Raw genomic sequence first — 16,935 nt, 5'->3', positions numbered from 1 at the left:
CCCCAAAATGTGACACACAACTTCTCTTTCCTACGAGGAACTCTTTGACTCACTTAATCAAAGGCCACATCTCGTTTGGAAGCTAAGCTGCTTTTGTTGAAAGGGAGCAGGGATCCCATCTGAGAGGGGTGCTTGGGAAAGTGCTGAACCATTCCTGTACTCCAAATATCCTTGTCTCAGCAGTTCCCTACCCTCCGTGGGGCTTTAAATGTAGGAAAATGCTCAGTGAAAACCTTGTGGTGGTCACGGTGGTGGGGACACAGATTGAGTGACAATTTGTAGTGGGGAAAGGGCTAAGCACCCCCTCCTCTGGCAGTTTCAACTGATCATTCTCACCTGTAGTGTTTTGTTTTTTAAAAATCATTAAAAACAGGTCACAAGGCTCCCATGCAGTTTGAGCTTATAGCAGTCCAGACCTAAGCACCAAAATCAGCATCGACAATGGTCAGAGGTGATGGAAAATGAAATCCAAAATGCCTGGAGGGCACCAGGTCAGCGAAGACTGCTATGCAGTTCAAAGGGACTTCAGTCCTAGTAAGGAGTGCTGGTTACATGTGAGTGGGAATTGGGACCTGAGTTTTAACTCTCCGGGTTTTCTCGTTTCACTCATTCCCAATCTGAACAACCTCTGAGGAGGTGTCTTGCATGCCTCCCATTTCTCCAGACAAGCCAGTCGAAACGATCCAGTTTTTTGAACAAATCCACAAGCTGTTTTTTTTAGAAAGTACATCTTAATATAAATAAGTTTATTCAGTGCATGGTTGTATACAACAAATAATAAACATCTCCTTGTACAAAGCAGTCTGAAACAGCTCAAACCAATCCATGTCAGCTTTGTACAAATCTGCAACGGATGCTGACGTTGAGCAATGCACGAAATCGTAACATGTCATGCAACTCTTAAGCCAATATTCCAACTTTCTCCCATGCAACGGATATGAGGAACTAAATGAAAACCTAATGAATTTTTTAAAAACATATATAGGTTTTTGCTTTTAAAAAAAAGGAAAAGGAGGGCACAATCAAAACTCTGCTGCAGGCAGAGATCAGGAGGCAGATGGGCTCCTTGTAGGAATGCATCATATCCCTCCCTTATCCCACCAGGCCATTGTCACACCACTATGACTGCCGTTCATGCAAGGCAAAACCCCTTAAATATTACCCGGGAGCTTGCTCCTTTCCATGGCAGGACTGCAATACATCTATCTGATAGCCCCTTGCACTTTAAGCCTCCTTCAGGTGTTACAATTAGGTTAATGTGAGCACATGGTAGGAGCAGCAGGAACAGGTGTGTCAGCCCTCCCCCATGGCCCCATCTCTCTATATAAAAATGTAAAGGTCCATGTTTGGGATTTCCACTTTTCTCGGAAACTGCTTGACCGATTGCATTCAAATTTGGACACAGCGTCCAGTACCAATACACAAGTGCCAACATAACCTTAGATTCCACACGTGCCAAACATTTGGCAGGTAAAAATGGAATTTTCTCAAAAAATAGCGGCCTCCATTGGACGTCAAAGGAACATACACCTCACCTGCTGCCATTGGCTGCATACTATCAGTGACATCATAACAGAACATTCCAACCAAATGAATATGGGCCGTTAACAGAAAACAACACCAATGCGGGGGCATTGGCCAGGCCGCAGGGGTTTGCGAGGGGGACAGGGTGGGGCCAATCACAGGGATGAGCCGGGGTGGGGGGAAGGTGACAGAATAGGTCATGGGTCGGGACAGAGTGGGTGGAATCACAGGGATGACCTGGGGGTGGGGGGAGGAGGGGGCAGAATAGGTCATAGGTTGGGACAGAGTTGGAGTCACAGGGATGAGCAGGGGGGGGAAGGGAACAGAATAGGTCATGGGTCGGGACAGGGTGGGGGGGAGTCACAGGGATGAGCCGAGAGTGGGGGGAGGAGGGAGCAGAATAGGTCGTGGATCGGAACAGGGTGGGGGCAGTCACAGGGATGAGGCACAGCAACACGTGGCTGGGACAGCTAGTTATTTATATTATCACACTCCAACTCAAAGAAGGTAAACTTCTGCAACAGGGTGCCATTTGAAGACAGGGCCTGATTAAGACCTTTAGAGGCCCTAAGCACTTAAAAGATTTTGGTGCTCCCATATATTCCTAATTCAAAATATAAACAACTTTAAACCCCAAAAGAAAATTGTATGTTACGAAATGAAACCAAAACCTACATGCTTCATTTTTGTATTTTATTTATATATTTTTTGGGGGGAGGGGTTTTTACTTTTTCTAGTTGTAACGTCTTTGATCAGATCCTCAGAACTAACCTTACACAATGCATTTGCTTCTACACTTTGTAGAGATAAGGCATCCAGCCTGCCTTGTTGTATAGCTGTTTTGGGACAAGGGTGGCGCTGTGGTCTAAACCACTGAGCCTAGGGCTTGCTGATCAGAAGGTTGGCGGTTCGAATCCCCATGATGGGGTGAGCTCCCGTTGCTCGGTCCCAGCTCCTGCCCACCTAGCAGTTCGAAAGCATGCCAGTTCTGTTGGGATTTTTAAATATACTTCAGCTGAGAAAACGAACGCTTAGCTGAGTAATTTGTGGCCATGAATGTTAAAAGTCAGGCAATGGGATACTTTTGTGGTGCCCCCCTCTTCCCTTGATGCCCGAAGCACGTGCTTAATTTGCTTAATGGTTAATCCAGCCATGTTTGGAGTCATGGATGCTCCAGATGCATTTCAGAACCATGGCTTTGCAGGCTTCCAAGAATCCATGGGGAGCCTCCAAAGATACAATAGGGTCCTTGTTGCAGAAGTTTGTGTTCCATGAGTTGGGAGGAGTTAAGAATGATGGCATGGGAAAACAGTGGGGGCAGTGTGCTTGTCCCTGCCACCCCACACATGGTTATATCAGTCTAAAGGTAGCACCTGAAGCTGGCTTCATTCTTTGTGGGCAGAAGACACTGGGCAGTGTTCTCCTTCCCAACAGCATGTAGATATGCTTTAGGGTTTTTTTTGTCATGCTGCTTCTCTTCTACCCTAATTTCATGTAAGTGAAAGAAAGAATTTTTATTTTTTTACAAACAATATTGTTTTTTCTTATAAAAAATTAAGTCACCTCATTTCCACAGTTTCTGTCTTTAGAAAAAAGAAGTCACGACAACAGTTTGTTTTTTAAAATATGTTACAGAAAATGTAATTAAGAGAAAGCAGGGGGGGGGGAGAAAAAGAAACTCTACATATTGGTGATATTTCCATCCTCTCTATATTATTTTTTTATTTTTTAGAAAAACAACAACCCAAAAACATTATCTTCCACTGACTGGGGGTTAACATTAACACCTTGGTTCCTACAGACTAGGGTCAGCACAAGGACTTTAAACAGAATACTACAAATCTATTAAAAAATGTATATCTCTCAGTGTTGTTTTTTTTAATCGCAAGAACACTTCTCTGGAGACTGAGACACTGACACTCAGCTCCAAACCTGATTTTTTTTTTTAATATACTACTATTAGCATCATTTTGCTTGAAAAGACACAGCGCTGAAGAAGACCCATTGGAGTTAAGGAATCAGAAAGTTGCACTATCCCAAATTAAAAGAATACATTGGGTTTGTTATCAATATCAAGCCTTAAGAGATATAAAATGGTAAGCTGAGAAAAAAAATCATAGAGTTCACATATCCTGTTTGTTTACCCTCTAATGCTATAGATATATATATGTATAAAACATTAAGCATTAGAATTTCCCTCGAAAAGCAAAAAAAGTGGTCTTTGATTGGACTTCTCTCTTGGCTGGACAGCAAATTCAAATCAGCAGTTAAGTGCTGCAAAAAATGTTTTCTTGCTACTTAATTCTGCCCCCCCCCCCAAAGCACAGGTGAGATTAAAGAGAGAGTGAGCAAGATGGACATTTCCTCTCTGTGGTTTTATGCCACAAGTTATGTTTTGTCTGGCTATCCTTGTGTGATTGCACAAGCACATTCTACGTCATTGGGCTCTCTTTTTTTTTACTATTATCATTTGTTTGTTATCATTTGTTTAAAATTATTTTTGAACAACCAGAAGGTCTAAATGGCTGATAAGACGATGTGACCTATGCCAGTTTATTGGCTTGCCTCGCTGGATGATAGGCAGCTAAAAAAGTGCTTATATCTATAATTCCAGAGGTAAGATTCCATTTACACGTCTCTCCAGTTGCTCCCTAAACCTGGCTACGTCGATTCGTTTTGGCTCATGGATTTCCCACCGTTTAGCACTCCTGAGACACTTCTGCTTTTCGTGGGGGTCCCGCTGCCAGACCGTGAAAATTCTGTAAGATCATGGAGGGAAGGTTCTTTGTACATAGCCACTGGAACAGAAGAAAAACAAGAAAAGAGTAAGAGAGTTTGTATATCTAAGAGCCAGTGTCACATTATTCCTGTCTTCTTCTTTTATTCCACTTTCCCTTCCTCTCTTTCCGTGCATTTCTATGCTCTGGGATCTGCTCCAGAGGATTGGAAAGACCCCAGAGCATATTGGGGGTGGCGGGGTGGGGTGGGGCTATGTTGTGGAAGCACATGGAGGGAAGAGAAGGAAGGGAACTTCCTATGCACAAGTAAAAGTTATTCCACTTATGCAGTGCTTCACTTAGGTCCCACCTGCACTATGCATTTAAAGCTGCATCTTAGCATTTTAAACAGTCATGGCTTCACTCAAATGATCCTGGGCACTATAGTCTTTTAAGAGTGCTGAGAGAAGACTCATACTCCACCCCACCCCCCAAGAGCTACAACTCCCAGAGTAGTTTAACAACCAGCTCCTATCCCCAGGGAACTCTACCCATGTAGGCATGGGTAATCTGTCAGTTGTGCTTTGTTTCCTTCTCTCTCTCTCTCTGCATTTTACGGATCCGGATCAGTTTCAGGTTACTATTATTTTTAAAGCCTCTATGGAAATTCACCAGCATTTCATTGCAAATTTCTCTGAACATACATATTTTAAAAATGCATTTGCGCCCCCCCCCAATTTAATGCATTTGCATTTATGTGCAAACTTCACCCCAGTATATGTATTATTAGTTTTTCCTGGAGAACTGTACTGTACTGCAAAATTTGGAGAACTGAACATTTTGAAGGATGGCTGAGTTTCAGCTCATGTATTGTTTTGGAAGGTGTGGATTAGGAAGATTTGCCTTTAACAGCTAACTGACTTGAATTCCTTCCCCCTTCTCTATAATTAGGATAGTTTCATCTCAGCCCTGTAGAAACTATTATCCATATGAACATAAGAAGCTGCCTTATGAGTCAGACTATTGGTTCATCAATGCTTTACACTGTCTGACAGCAGCAATCCAGGGTTTCAGACAGAGAATCTTTCCCAGCCCTACCTGGAGGAGGCAGGAATTGAACCTGTGACCTTCTAAATGCAAAGCAGGAGCTTTGCCACTGAACTACACTTCCTCCTTGCACATTTTCAACTAATATCAGAAAAACCTACACTTTGGTCAAGCATGCAGTCTGGCATTCCAATGCACCTGCAGACCTCTGAGGAAGCCGGGATATTTTTTTACCTTTTAATGGTTTCGGAAGGAAATGTGCCGCCGCTTTGTTTTTCTTGACGTGGTTTCCTTTCATGATCTCCCCTTCTTTGTTAAGACCCAAGTACCAGCCTCTCCCTGACTGCTGCTGTCTGTAGATCATAGAGGAGTATGTCACATAGTAGTTTTCAAAAACCGACTCTTTGAACTTGCATTCTGGTGTGAAATGTTCCTGCAAAGGAAGGGAAGGGAAAGGATCAATATGTGCCAAACATAACATCTGCTAATGCAAAGGGGAAGGGAGGGAGGAAACATTTGATAATTTGCAGGCTTCCACAGGCCAAAAGGGTTTCTCCTCCTCCTGCCCATTTAGAGATCAGTAGCCTTCAAAAGAATTAGCGCAAGAAATAACACAATTTGGAGCACACGGACCAATTCTAAGAGCAGCCTGAAGGTAGCGTGATAATAAAATCTCAAGTGAAGAAGTATTGATCAGAAAGAGAATCTTGTTATCAGATCACGAACGCCAGCAGGAAGACAGGGGTGAACAGACCTGCGTCAAGAAAAGCCTAGATTGAAAAAAAGCTTTAGAGGGAGAATGCAGAGAGCAAATGGTCTTTTATTAACTGAATGATGTTAAAATAACATCTACTAGCTACCCCATTACATTGCAATTATTTATTCATACCCTTTTTATCAGCATGCTGCAGGCTGGATGTCCCTGGAAGCCTACAATAGCTACTCCAAGACCCATGATGTAAAACCAAACCAAAACAAAGAGAGCGACAGACAAAATGGGGGTCTTAAATTTACAAGACTGTCTCTCAAGGATTCCTTGTGTGAGGCCTCTGTGAGCTGACAGGAGTTTTGGAGAAAAGTTGAGAGAGGAAGGGAATGAGGCTTAATGGTAACAGTATTTGGCCTTTGCAAAGCCTGATGGACAATTGTTAAAGTGATTAGCAAAGGCAAGGTACCCGCTCTTCTTTGAGAAATGGGCTTCAAGCTGTGCTTTCATTTGCAATGGAAGCATATAGGGGGCTTTGTAAGCAATCTAGTCTGATGCAGGAAATTCAGAGATCTGAAGCACCTCCAAGATGCCGAACAGGAGAATGTTAAATTTTAAAAGTTACAATTCTCAGATGTTAATATTATTTGAAACCATATGCCAACTATATAGGGTTTGACAGCGGGTCAGCATAGATGGACTCTGCACCGTAACGTCTTTCAAAAGACTAACAGTGATTCATCAGAAAGATACTGGTAATACCCCCCCCCCCTTGAGCAATGCATAAAAGACATGACAACTCCTGCTGCAATATACAAATAGATAGCTTTTAGACATAGATTGTGTATGAATAAATACAATGATATTTGGAATTCATTCAGAAATCATGTGAAACCACAGTTAGGGAAACTGATGAACTGTGGTTTGCAATCAAGACCACAGAATCAGGAAACTTTCTGAATTAACAAAATCCAATTATGTTTATTGCTCCACTGTCAGAGGCTGCTGGAGACAGTACAGTGGTGCCTCGGTTTACAAACACAATTGGTTCCGGACGTCTGTACTTAACCTGAAGTGTACTTAGCCTGAAGCAAACTTTCCCATTGAAAGTAATGGAAAGTGGATTAATCCGTTCCAGACGGTCCATGGAGTACTTAAACTGAAGCGTACTTAACCTGAATCGGAGAAAACAGCAATTGAGGTCTAAACCACTGAGGCTTGGGCTTGCTGATCGGAAGGTCGGTGGTTCGAATCCCCACGATGGGGTGAGCTCCCGTTGCTCGGTCCCAGCTCCTGCCAACCTAGCAGTTCAAAAGCACATCAAAGTGCAAGTAGATAAATAGGTACCGCTCCAGTGGGAAGGTAAACGTCATTTCCGTGCGCTGCTCTGGTTCGCCAGAAAGCGGCTTAGTCATGCCGGCCACATGACCCGGAAGCTGTACGCTGGCTCCCTCAGCCAATAAAGCGAGATGAGCACCACAACCCCAGAGTCATTCACGACTGGACCTAATGGTCAGGGGTCCCTTTACCTTTACCGATTGCTGTTTGCTCTGATTTGGTGGTAAACAGCATGTTTCCATGGGGAAAGCAGTGAGGGGAAACAAAACCACTTGGAGCTGGAATGAAAAGCCCAGATCTGTGCCTAGAAATACAGAGCAAAGATAAGTGTGGATGAGCCACTGAAATATTGTTAGTGTGGGATTGGAATGGCTAGAGAAATCCATGCTTGCTGATTTGGCCTACACATTTAAAACAACAACTGGAGAACCGTCAATGGTATTTATTTATTTATTTATTTATTTAAAAAAATCCACAGCAATTAGGTCCCTATGGATCCATTACTTATGGCATCGGCGTACTATGAAGGATTCAATAACAAAATATGAGTTTGAATTGATTTTCAATTTGCTAATTGCAATGGGAATACTTGCAGCAAAAATCGGAAATGAAATGAATTACCTTCAGTCCAACATTGGAGTGACATAGCTTGGTAATCTCGAGTCTTCTAAGATTAACATATTAAATGCAAAATGGGGACATACTTACTACAATCAGTAAGCGTTTGTTTTCACATTTCCCATACAGGTATTAGCTTTCTTGAGCCTTATGATCCACACCATCAGCCTCATCTGCTGCCCCACAGGTTAGAAATAGATTTAATGGGCTTAAGTGACAGGATGGTAGATTTTGATGGAACATTAGGAGACACTTATAAACAGTAAGAGCAGTTCATCAGTGGAACCAATTTGATTAGATTTCTTTATTGTCATTGTGTGACAATGAAATTGGATGCTATCCCATAAAAACAAAAACAAGAAACAAAACAAATAACACATTTTCAGCCACATATTCACTGTAAAGGAGCATGAGGTGAGACAGGTATTGAGGATGGTAAATATGAGGAATGCTGCTGGACCTGATGATATCACAGGAAGGGTGTTGAGGGGCTGTGCAGATCAATTGGCGAAGGTCTTTACTAAGATCTTCAACATGCCACATTTAACATGCTGATAGAACATTGGGAGCACAGTCTTAAGTTTAGCATGGTTGAAATCCCCAGCAATGATGTGCACAGCTTCCGGATACTTGTCTTTTTTTCTTTCTTTTTTTAAATGAATCTTTATTGAAATTTCAAACAAAATCATACAGTTAAAATGCATACAAACAATAATTTCAAACAATAAAATATATAAGCAAAACAAACAAATCATTTGTTTGTTGTTTAGTCATTTAGTCATGTGTGACTCTTCGTGACCCCATGGACCATAGCACGCCATATCAAAACCATATATTTAAATCACATAAACTGTCTTAATGTTAATGACTTTTATTAATTTTATATAAATTCATATTCAGATCGACTTCCACTTGTCATCCTCCTGGGCTAATAAATTTACTTCTTTTTGGACTGCTTTCTTTTAATTATCATCTTGGGATCTCTACAGAATATTTGACATAAATCCAAGTCTTTTCAAACAATCTCCGAATTTTCCCAATTGTATTTAAGATTTTGAATACTACCCCCTCTGACAGAATTTATTAATTTGGCCAATTCTATATAACTAATCACCTTTTCTTGCCATTCCCTAATACTGGGAATTTCTTGTTTTTTCCAATACTTGGCAATTAATATTCTTGCCGCTGCCGTTGCATAGAAGAAAACCTTTTCATCCTGTTTGCTTATGTCTTCCTCTACCATTCCTAGTAGAAAAGACTTCGGGTTTTTTTTGATATTACATTTAAATATTTTTTTTTTCAATTCCTCTAATACTTCATTCCAAAAGGGTTTTATTTTATCACAATACCACCATATATGTGTGAAGGTCCCCACTTCCTTATGGCATCTCCAGCAGCAATTGTCTCTGGTTTTATACATTTTATGAATTTTAACTGGCGTCAGGTACCACTTATAAAACATCTTGATCAGATTTTCTCTAATTCCTTCTGACGCTGTAAACCTCCATTATGTTTTCCATAGTCTTTCCCATTTTTCCGCTTGTATAGGTTTTCCCAGATCAATTGCCCATTTTGTCATAGTCTCCTTCAGCACTTCATCTTTATCCTCCCAATTCTAACAATTTTAGAAATAATTTTCCGATTATTCTGCAATAAATTTATTTCTAATAAGGAAGGTTCATTCCTAAATCTTTTTATTATTATTATCCTCATTAAATCTGCTGTGAATATGATGAAATTGGAGCCAGCCCGTTAAATATTGTTTAATATCTTCATATTTTTTAACTTTAAATTCCCTGTTTTTCCTCTATTAAATCTTTATATTTTCCCCAATTTCCGTCCAAATTTAACTTCCTTATTGTAATTATTTCTATTGGTGATAACCATTTTGGAATTTTGGGTCCAATAAACGCCTATGTTTTCCCCACACTTTCAATAGTGATTTCTTAATAATGTGAGTGTTAAACCCTTTATGTATTTTGACCTTCTCATCTTCCAAATATGCGTGCCAACCGAACTTATTGTCGAATCCCTCTAGGTCTAGTAATTTCCGATTTTCTAAGGTGATCCATTCCTTTAACCAGAGGAAACTTGCTGCATCATGGTATAAATTTAGGTCCAGTAGCGCTAGCCCTCCCGTTTCCTTTGAATCAATTAATAGTTTATATTTTATCCTGGCTGGTTTGTGATTCCAAAGAAATTTTATGTGGTCCTTTTTCCATTGTTTGAAGATGTTATTTCCTGTTCCCAATATTGGCAGCATTTGAAACAGAAAGAGCATTCTGGGCAAGATGTTCATTTTAATAGTTGCAATTCTTCCTAATAATGTTAAATTCAATCTGGTCCAAATTTCTAAATCTCTTTTCACCTCTTTCCATATTTTAATATAATTACCTTTCACCAAATTGTTTGTATTATTGGTAATCCAGATTCCCAAATATTTAGATTTATTTACAACCTTCAATCCTGCTTTATCCTGTAATTTCCCAATCTCCTCCTTTGTTAAATTTTTGATGATCATATTCGTTTTATTCCTATTTATATCAAACCCTACCAATTCCCCAAAATCTTTAATTATATCTAGCGCCTGTGGGATGCTTTCGTTTGGGTCCTCCACTGTGATTATAACATCATCCGTGAATGCTTTTACTTTATGGACATCTCTCCCAATTGTGATTCCTTTAACTCTTTCATCTTCCCTTAATTTTTTTTAGCAGACATAAGATAAATAGGAGTGGGGATACTTGTCTTGCTGGCTGCTGATAAAGCTCTGCAGAGACCTCATAGCTAAGTTGGCATTGGCATCTGGTGGAACGTACACACCAGTTAACATAACAGTTGTGAACTCTCTAGGGAGATAGTTTAGTCTACATTTAATAGTCACATACTCCAAATCTGATGAACAGTGACTGCCTACAGTCTTAGAGTTGTTTGACCAACATTTGTTCACATATACACACAGCCTTCCTCCTTTGGTTTTTCCAGAGTCCATGTTTCAGTCATGACGATGTAATGCACAGCCTTCCAACTGAATAGCTGCATCTGGATGAATGAAGCCATGTCTCAATGGCAAATAGAACACAGCAGTCCCTAATAAGCCTGTTTCTTGCCGCCTGCAGCCTCAAATCATCCATCTTGTTGGCAAGGGATCTCACATTAGCAAGAAATATGCTAGGGAGTGGTGGCTTATTTGGACTCTTCTGTGATCTTACCAGCAAGCCGGCGTGACAACCCCACCTTTGCTTCCTTTCTCTGCGTCGCCTTCGCCTCATTCCTAAGGGGATAGTAATCCATGGAGAGCCTGGTGTCCTAGCTACTCCCATCACGATATTGTCTAGGCCAAGGTAATCATCTCTTAGAACCTATTCCCACTGTAACCTGACCCTTAGGAGTTTCTGCCGGCTGTAAGTCTTGTGCACCGCCATCCAGATCTTAATAACTGCCATTCTCTTAATAACTGCCATTCTCCCTCAGGAATGAGCCATGCCCCCTTAAAGCGACGAATCTACTTATTTTCACATTTAAACAAATAAATTTAAATTAAATTTGCCTAGCCAAATGTACTTAACACAAGTAACAACAAGAAAAGCCATACTAAAAGCTAAAAGTCACAAGAAAAAGGGAGAGCACTGAGCCACTGCATCTCTGTGTGCCGCCACCTTAGAACTAATTACCATTGAGGGGGTGGGCAGGCTCTCCACTGAAAGTCATCCAGAGGCTATGACAGCTATCTGTTGGGGATGCTCCAGTTTTAGATTTTATTCATTAAGCAAGTAGTTAGACTGGATTACTTTCAGGGACCCTTTTAATCATTCTGTAATCCACAGCTTGTCACTGTCAGGTATGGGGCAGGCAGGTATGAGAGAGGTGGTCTGTAGTGGCATCTGTATTCTGTATTCTTAGAACCCAACCGCAATCAGCCTGGTTCCACCATAGCTTATATTTTGCAGAGTTGATGATTAACAGCTTGAACTAACTTTTTACTGGTGGCACCAGTGCTGTGGAATCCTCCCTCTGCTTAAATATGCAAAGTGCCATCAGTACTGACTTTCTACTGGCTTTGGCAATACAGTTGTTTAGAACAACATTCCATTGATCTTCTTTTCTAACTGTTAATGCTGAGTGAGATACCATGGACAGAAATACTAAAAGGGAAGGAAGTTCATGATGGTTGGGAGTTTGTTAAAAGGGAGATATTAAAAGCACAACTTCAGGCAATACCAATGAGATGGAAACATGCAAGGTGCCTAAAGAAGCCAGGTTGGCTATCTAAAGAACTTTTAATTGAATTAAGATTTAAAGGGATATGTACAAAAAAATGGAAAAGGGGGGAAACTACCAGAGAGGAATTCAAACAAATAGCCAGCACGTGTAGAGACAAAGTCAGAAAAGCTAAAGCACAGAATGAACTCAGAATGAACTTGCTAGAGAGGTTAAAAGCAACAAAAGGGGCTTTTATGGGCATGTCCATGACAAAAGGAAGAACAAGGAAACAGTGGGGTCACTTAGAGGAGAAGATGGTGAAATGTGAACAGGGGACAGAGAAAGGGCAGAACTCCTCAATGCCTTCTTTGCCTCAGTCTTCTCCAAAAAAGAAAACAATGCTCGACCTGAAGAATATGGAGCAGATGATTCAGCAGGGGAAACACAGCCCAGAACAAGTAAGGAGGTAGTGGAAGAATACTTGGCTAGTTTAGATGTATTCAAGTCTCCAGGGCCAGATGAACTACATCCAAGAGTATTAAAAGAACTAGCAGAGGCGATTTTCGAACCACTGGCAGTAATCTTTGAGTATTCCTGGAGAACAGGCGAAGTCCCAGCAGACTGGAGGAGGGCAAATGTTGTCCCTATTTTCAAAAAGGGGAAAAGAGAGGACCCAAACAATTACCACCCAGTCAGCCTGACATCAATACCACGAAAGATTCTAGAGCAAATCATAAAGCAAACGGTCTGTGAGCACCTAGAAAGGAATGCTGAAAGTCAGCATGGGTTTCTGAAAAATAGGTCATGTCAGACTAATCTGATCTCATTTTTTGACAGAATTACAAGCCTGGTAGATGAAGGGAAAGCCTATCTTGATTTTAGCAAGGCCTTTGACAAGGTGCCCCATGATATTCTAGTAAAGAAGCTGGTAAAATGCGGGCTAGACAATGCTACCATTCAGTGGATTTGTAACTGGCTGACTGACCGAACCCAAAGGGTGCTCATCAATGGCTCCTCCTCATCCTGGAGAGTAGTGACTAGTGGGGTGCCACAGGGTTCTGTCTTGGGCCCAGTCTTATTCAACATCTTTATCAATGACTTGGATGATGGGCTTGAGGGCATCCTGATCAATTTTGCAGATGTCACCAAATTGGGAGGGGTGGCTACTACCCCAGAGGACAGGATCACACTTCAAAATGACCTTAACAGATTAGAGAACTGGGCCAAAGCAAACAAGATGAACTTTAGCAGGGAGAAATGTAAAGTACTACATTGGGGGGGGGATAAAAGGCACAAATACAGGATGGGTGACACCTGGCTTGAGAGCAGTACTGTGAAAAGGATCTAGGAGTCTTGGTAGACCACAAACTTGACATGAGTCAACAGTGTGATGCAGCAGCTCAAAAAGCCAATGCAATTCTGGGCTGCATCAATAGGAGTATAGCGTCTAGATCAAGGGAAGTAATAGTACCACTGTATTCTGCTCTGGTCAGACCTCACCTGGAGTACTGTGTCCAGTTCTGGGCACCACAGTTCAAGAAGGATATTGACAAGCTGGAACGTGTCCAGAGGAGGGCAACCAAAATGGTCAAAGGCCTGGAAACAATGCCTTATGAGGAATGGCTTAGGGAGTTGGGTATGTTTAGCCTGGAGAAGAGAAGGTTAAGGGGTGATATGATAGCCATGGTCAAATATATAAAAGGATGTCATATAGAAGAGGGTGATAGGTTGTTTTCTGCTGCTCCAGAGAAGCGGACACGGAGCAATGGATTCAAGCTGTTGTTTGTTAGCACCGTTCCTATTTAATTTTTATATAAACGACATTGTTCAACATATGGCGAAGTACAAGTCATCAGCTCCTGCCCTGGAAGGCAAACATCTGAATATATTGCTATATGCTGATGGCATGGCTGTCATGGCACTTACTCGAAGGGGCCTACACAGCATGCTGGAGGGGCTCGCAGCTTATTGTTCCCAAAACTCTCTAAAGATAAATTATGACAAAACAAAAATTGTGGTGTTTACTAGAGCTCGCCACACATTTAGATGGTCTTTAGATGAACACATAATTGAATAGTGTCCTTTTTTAAAATATCTTGGTATTACTTTCCAAGCCACATCTAGCTGGCGTGCCCATGTCAAGGCTATAACCCTTCTAACACGTAGGACAATTGGTGCTTTGCTCAGCTTCTTTTATACGAGGGGAGGGCAACTGGTGATCCCGGCACTAAAAGCTTTTGTTGGAAAAGTGATTCCCCAGATGCTATATGGGGTAGAACTCTGGGGATGGAATCAGAAGCTGCTAGAACGGCTTGAAATCTTCCAAAATTTTTATCTCAGAAGAATTCTAGGCCTCCCTCAGAGTACTCCGGCAGCTTTCCTAAGAGTGGAAGTAGGATTACCTTCTGTGTCTGCCAGGGCCCACTTAAGATTTCTGCGTTTTTTCACCAATCTCGCAGATGCCTCAAACACCTTATTGGCTAAGCAAGCCTTTGTATCTTTACAACATAATACTACTTGGCGTCAAAACCTATTAGATATTCTATCCAGATACAATCTACCTGAGTTTAATACTCTCAAACTGTGGAGCCCTGATAAAGTTCGGGAATGGATTTTTGAAAAAGACGCCTTTTTGGACACCACAAAGATAAAAAACTCTGGGTTTTCCTACTGGTTTCCCCGAGTAAAAGCAGTCAGAATCTGTGCCAACTACTTGGTGGAGATCACTGATCCCACCCTCCGGAGAGCTTTTACTATGGCGCGGTTCCAAACATTGCCAACTGCATATCTGACCGGTAGATTCACAAAAACCCCAGTAGAACATCGTTTATGCCCTTGCCTTATGAAAATTAAAGAGGATCTTACCCATTACCTCCTCTATTGCCCCATTTACTCGGGCTTTAGAGATGCAATGCTGCAAATTATACCCAACTCTATAATCAATCCTGAAGATAGAGTAAAATTTTTGTTAGTTGATGCAAACCCACGTATTACCCATGCTGTAGCGGTTTTTGTGATGAAGGCCATGAAAGCCAGGGAAAGATTTATGGATGACAATGTAAAGACCCCTTCATCATCTGTTTAACTCGTTGCTTGTCTTCCTTCTCTTCCTGTTTTGTGGGATGAAGGTTTTGTTGGGATAGCATGCAATGAATTTTAATATTTTTAATTATTTTTCTTAATCATTTAATATTTTTAATTATTGTTGTGTTGTTATTTGTGTACAGGCATGGTCCTCACAATAAACGGATTTGTTGTTGATATTGACAAGCTGGAATGTGTCCAGAGGACGGCAACCAAAATGGTCAAAGGCCTGGAAACAATGCCTTATGAGGAACGGCTTAGGGAGCTGGGTATGTTTAGCCTGGAGAAGAGAAGGTTAAGGGGTGATATGATAGCCGTGTTCAAATATATAAAAGGATATCATATAGAGGAGGGCGAAAGGTTGTTTTCTGCTGCTGCAGAGAAGTGGACATGGAGCAATGGATTCAAGCTACAAGAAAGAAGATTCCACCTAAACATTAGGAAGAACTTCCTGACAGTAAGAGCTGTTCAGCAGTGGAATTTGCTGCCAAGGAGTGTGGTGGAGTCTCCTTCTTTGGAGGTCTTTAAGCGGAGGCTTGACAGCCATCTGTCAGGAATGCTTTGATGGTGTTTCCTGCTTGGCAGGGGGTTGGACTGGATGGTCCTTGTGGTCTCTTCCAACTCTATGATTCTATGATTATTTATAAACCACTCCGAGTATTTTGCTTAGAAATGTATGCTAACTATTAATGGAATTAAATAAATGCATACATTGGAGGCACGGACTACGGCAAAACAAAAGAAATAACATGACATTTTGTCAAATTTGATAAATACCGTAGATCTTTATGTTTGAGGGATATATTGCAAGTGAATATTTCTGTGAGACTTATATGGATAGACCCATAAAATTGTAGAGTTGGAAGGGACCCCAAGGATCACCCAGTCCAACCCCCTGCAATGCAGGAATCCTGCCTAACCAGGAAGTTTCTGGTTAACAGCCAGACCCACTGACCCATTGCGCCACAGGATGTTTGAGTGTGTCACACAAACACATATATATGCAATAAAACATACAAGTACTGTATACTTGTTCCTCTCCTCAGACACATGTATTTGTCGTGTACATTCAGTTCATTAAAAAGGCTAAAGTGCTCACAGCATTCCAGACGGTTCAGAGTAAAGCACTTCTTTTGCTTGATGCTTGCTGAAGCAATCTGGCGGGAACGAAGTGTGGAGTACGTCATCCAATTAAGAGCAGTAGAAGCGGAGCCAAGAGCGTGCTGCGGGTGATTATAGCTTGTGTACAGTAATTTGCTGCTGTGCAGAGAGTGCAACACTTGCTCCATTCAGAGATGAATGATCAAATTAGGAGCCAAGCCACACCATCTTCATCTTGCAATTTCTTCTTATGGCCCCCTTGCTCAGTCGTGCTGGAAATGCAGCTGCAACTTGCACCCGATAGGATGTTTTCGTGGGCTTGCATAAGTTTAGGAGACATGGGTAGCCAGTGACTGATCGGGGCATTTGAACACTAGTCTCCCAGCTTCTAGCCCAATGCTCTCTAACCACCTTGGCTTACATAAGCTGATAGCTATGTGTTTTGGTGCACACTGATAGCTACATGCTTTATCCTTGGCTACTGGTCATCAGGGCTGCACAAAACTCAAGCGACATTCAGATGTTTGTGGTGCACGAAACCTCTAGGAACCTCAGCTGATGACCCCGTCGACTCATTCAATCAAGGTATTTCTAGGA

General features: G+C 41.5%; 2 protein-coding genes across 7 annotated transcripts in view; both read right to left on the bottom strand.

Moving 5' to 3' along the window:
- Positions 1 to 16,935, bottom strand: part of ATP11C (ATPase phospholipid transporting 11C) — an 895,731-nt gene that overhangs the window by 329,536 nt on the left and 549,260 nt on the right. The gene's annotated exons all lie outside the window — the stretch shown is intronic.
- FGF13 (fibroblast growth factor 13) overlaps positions 1,175 to 16,935 on the bottom strand; it is a 270,635-nt gene continuing 254,874 nt past the window's right edge. For all 6 annotated transcript variants that reach the window (XM_035125708.2, XM_035125705.2, XM_035125703.2 and 3 more), the window contains 2 exons: positions 5,523 to 5,721; positions 1,175 to 4,322 (listed from right to left, as the gene is read on the bottom strand). In XM_035125708.2, the coding sequence (XP_034981599.1) occupies positions 4,186 to 4,322; positions 5,523 to 5,721 (336 nt within the window). In that variant the 3' untranslated portion in view covers positions 1,175 to 4,185. The remainder of the gene's footprint in view (positions 4,323 to 5,522; positions 5,722 to 16,935) is intronic.

This window comes from Zootoca vivipara, chromosome Z, assembly GCF_963506605.1.
Source record: "Zootoca vivipara chromosome Z, rZooViv1.1, whole genome shotgun sequence".
NCBI lineage: Eukaryota > Metazoa > Chordata > Lepidosauria > Squamata > Lacertidae > Zootoca > Zootoca vivipara.
This window is presented reverse-complemented; position numbering and strand designations above follow the sequence as displayed.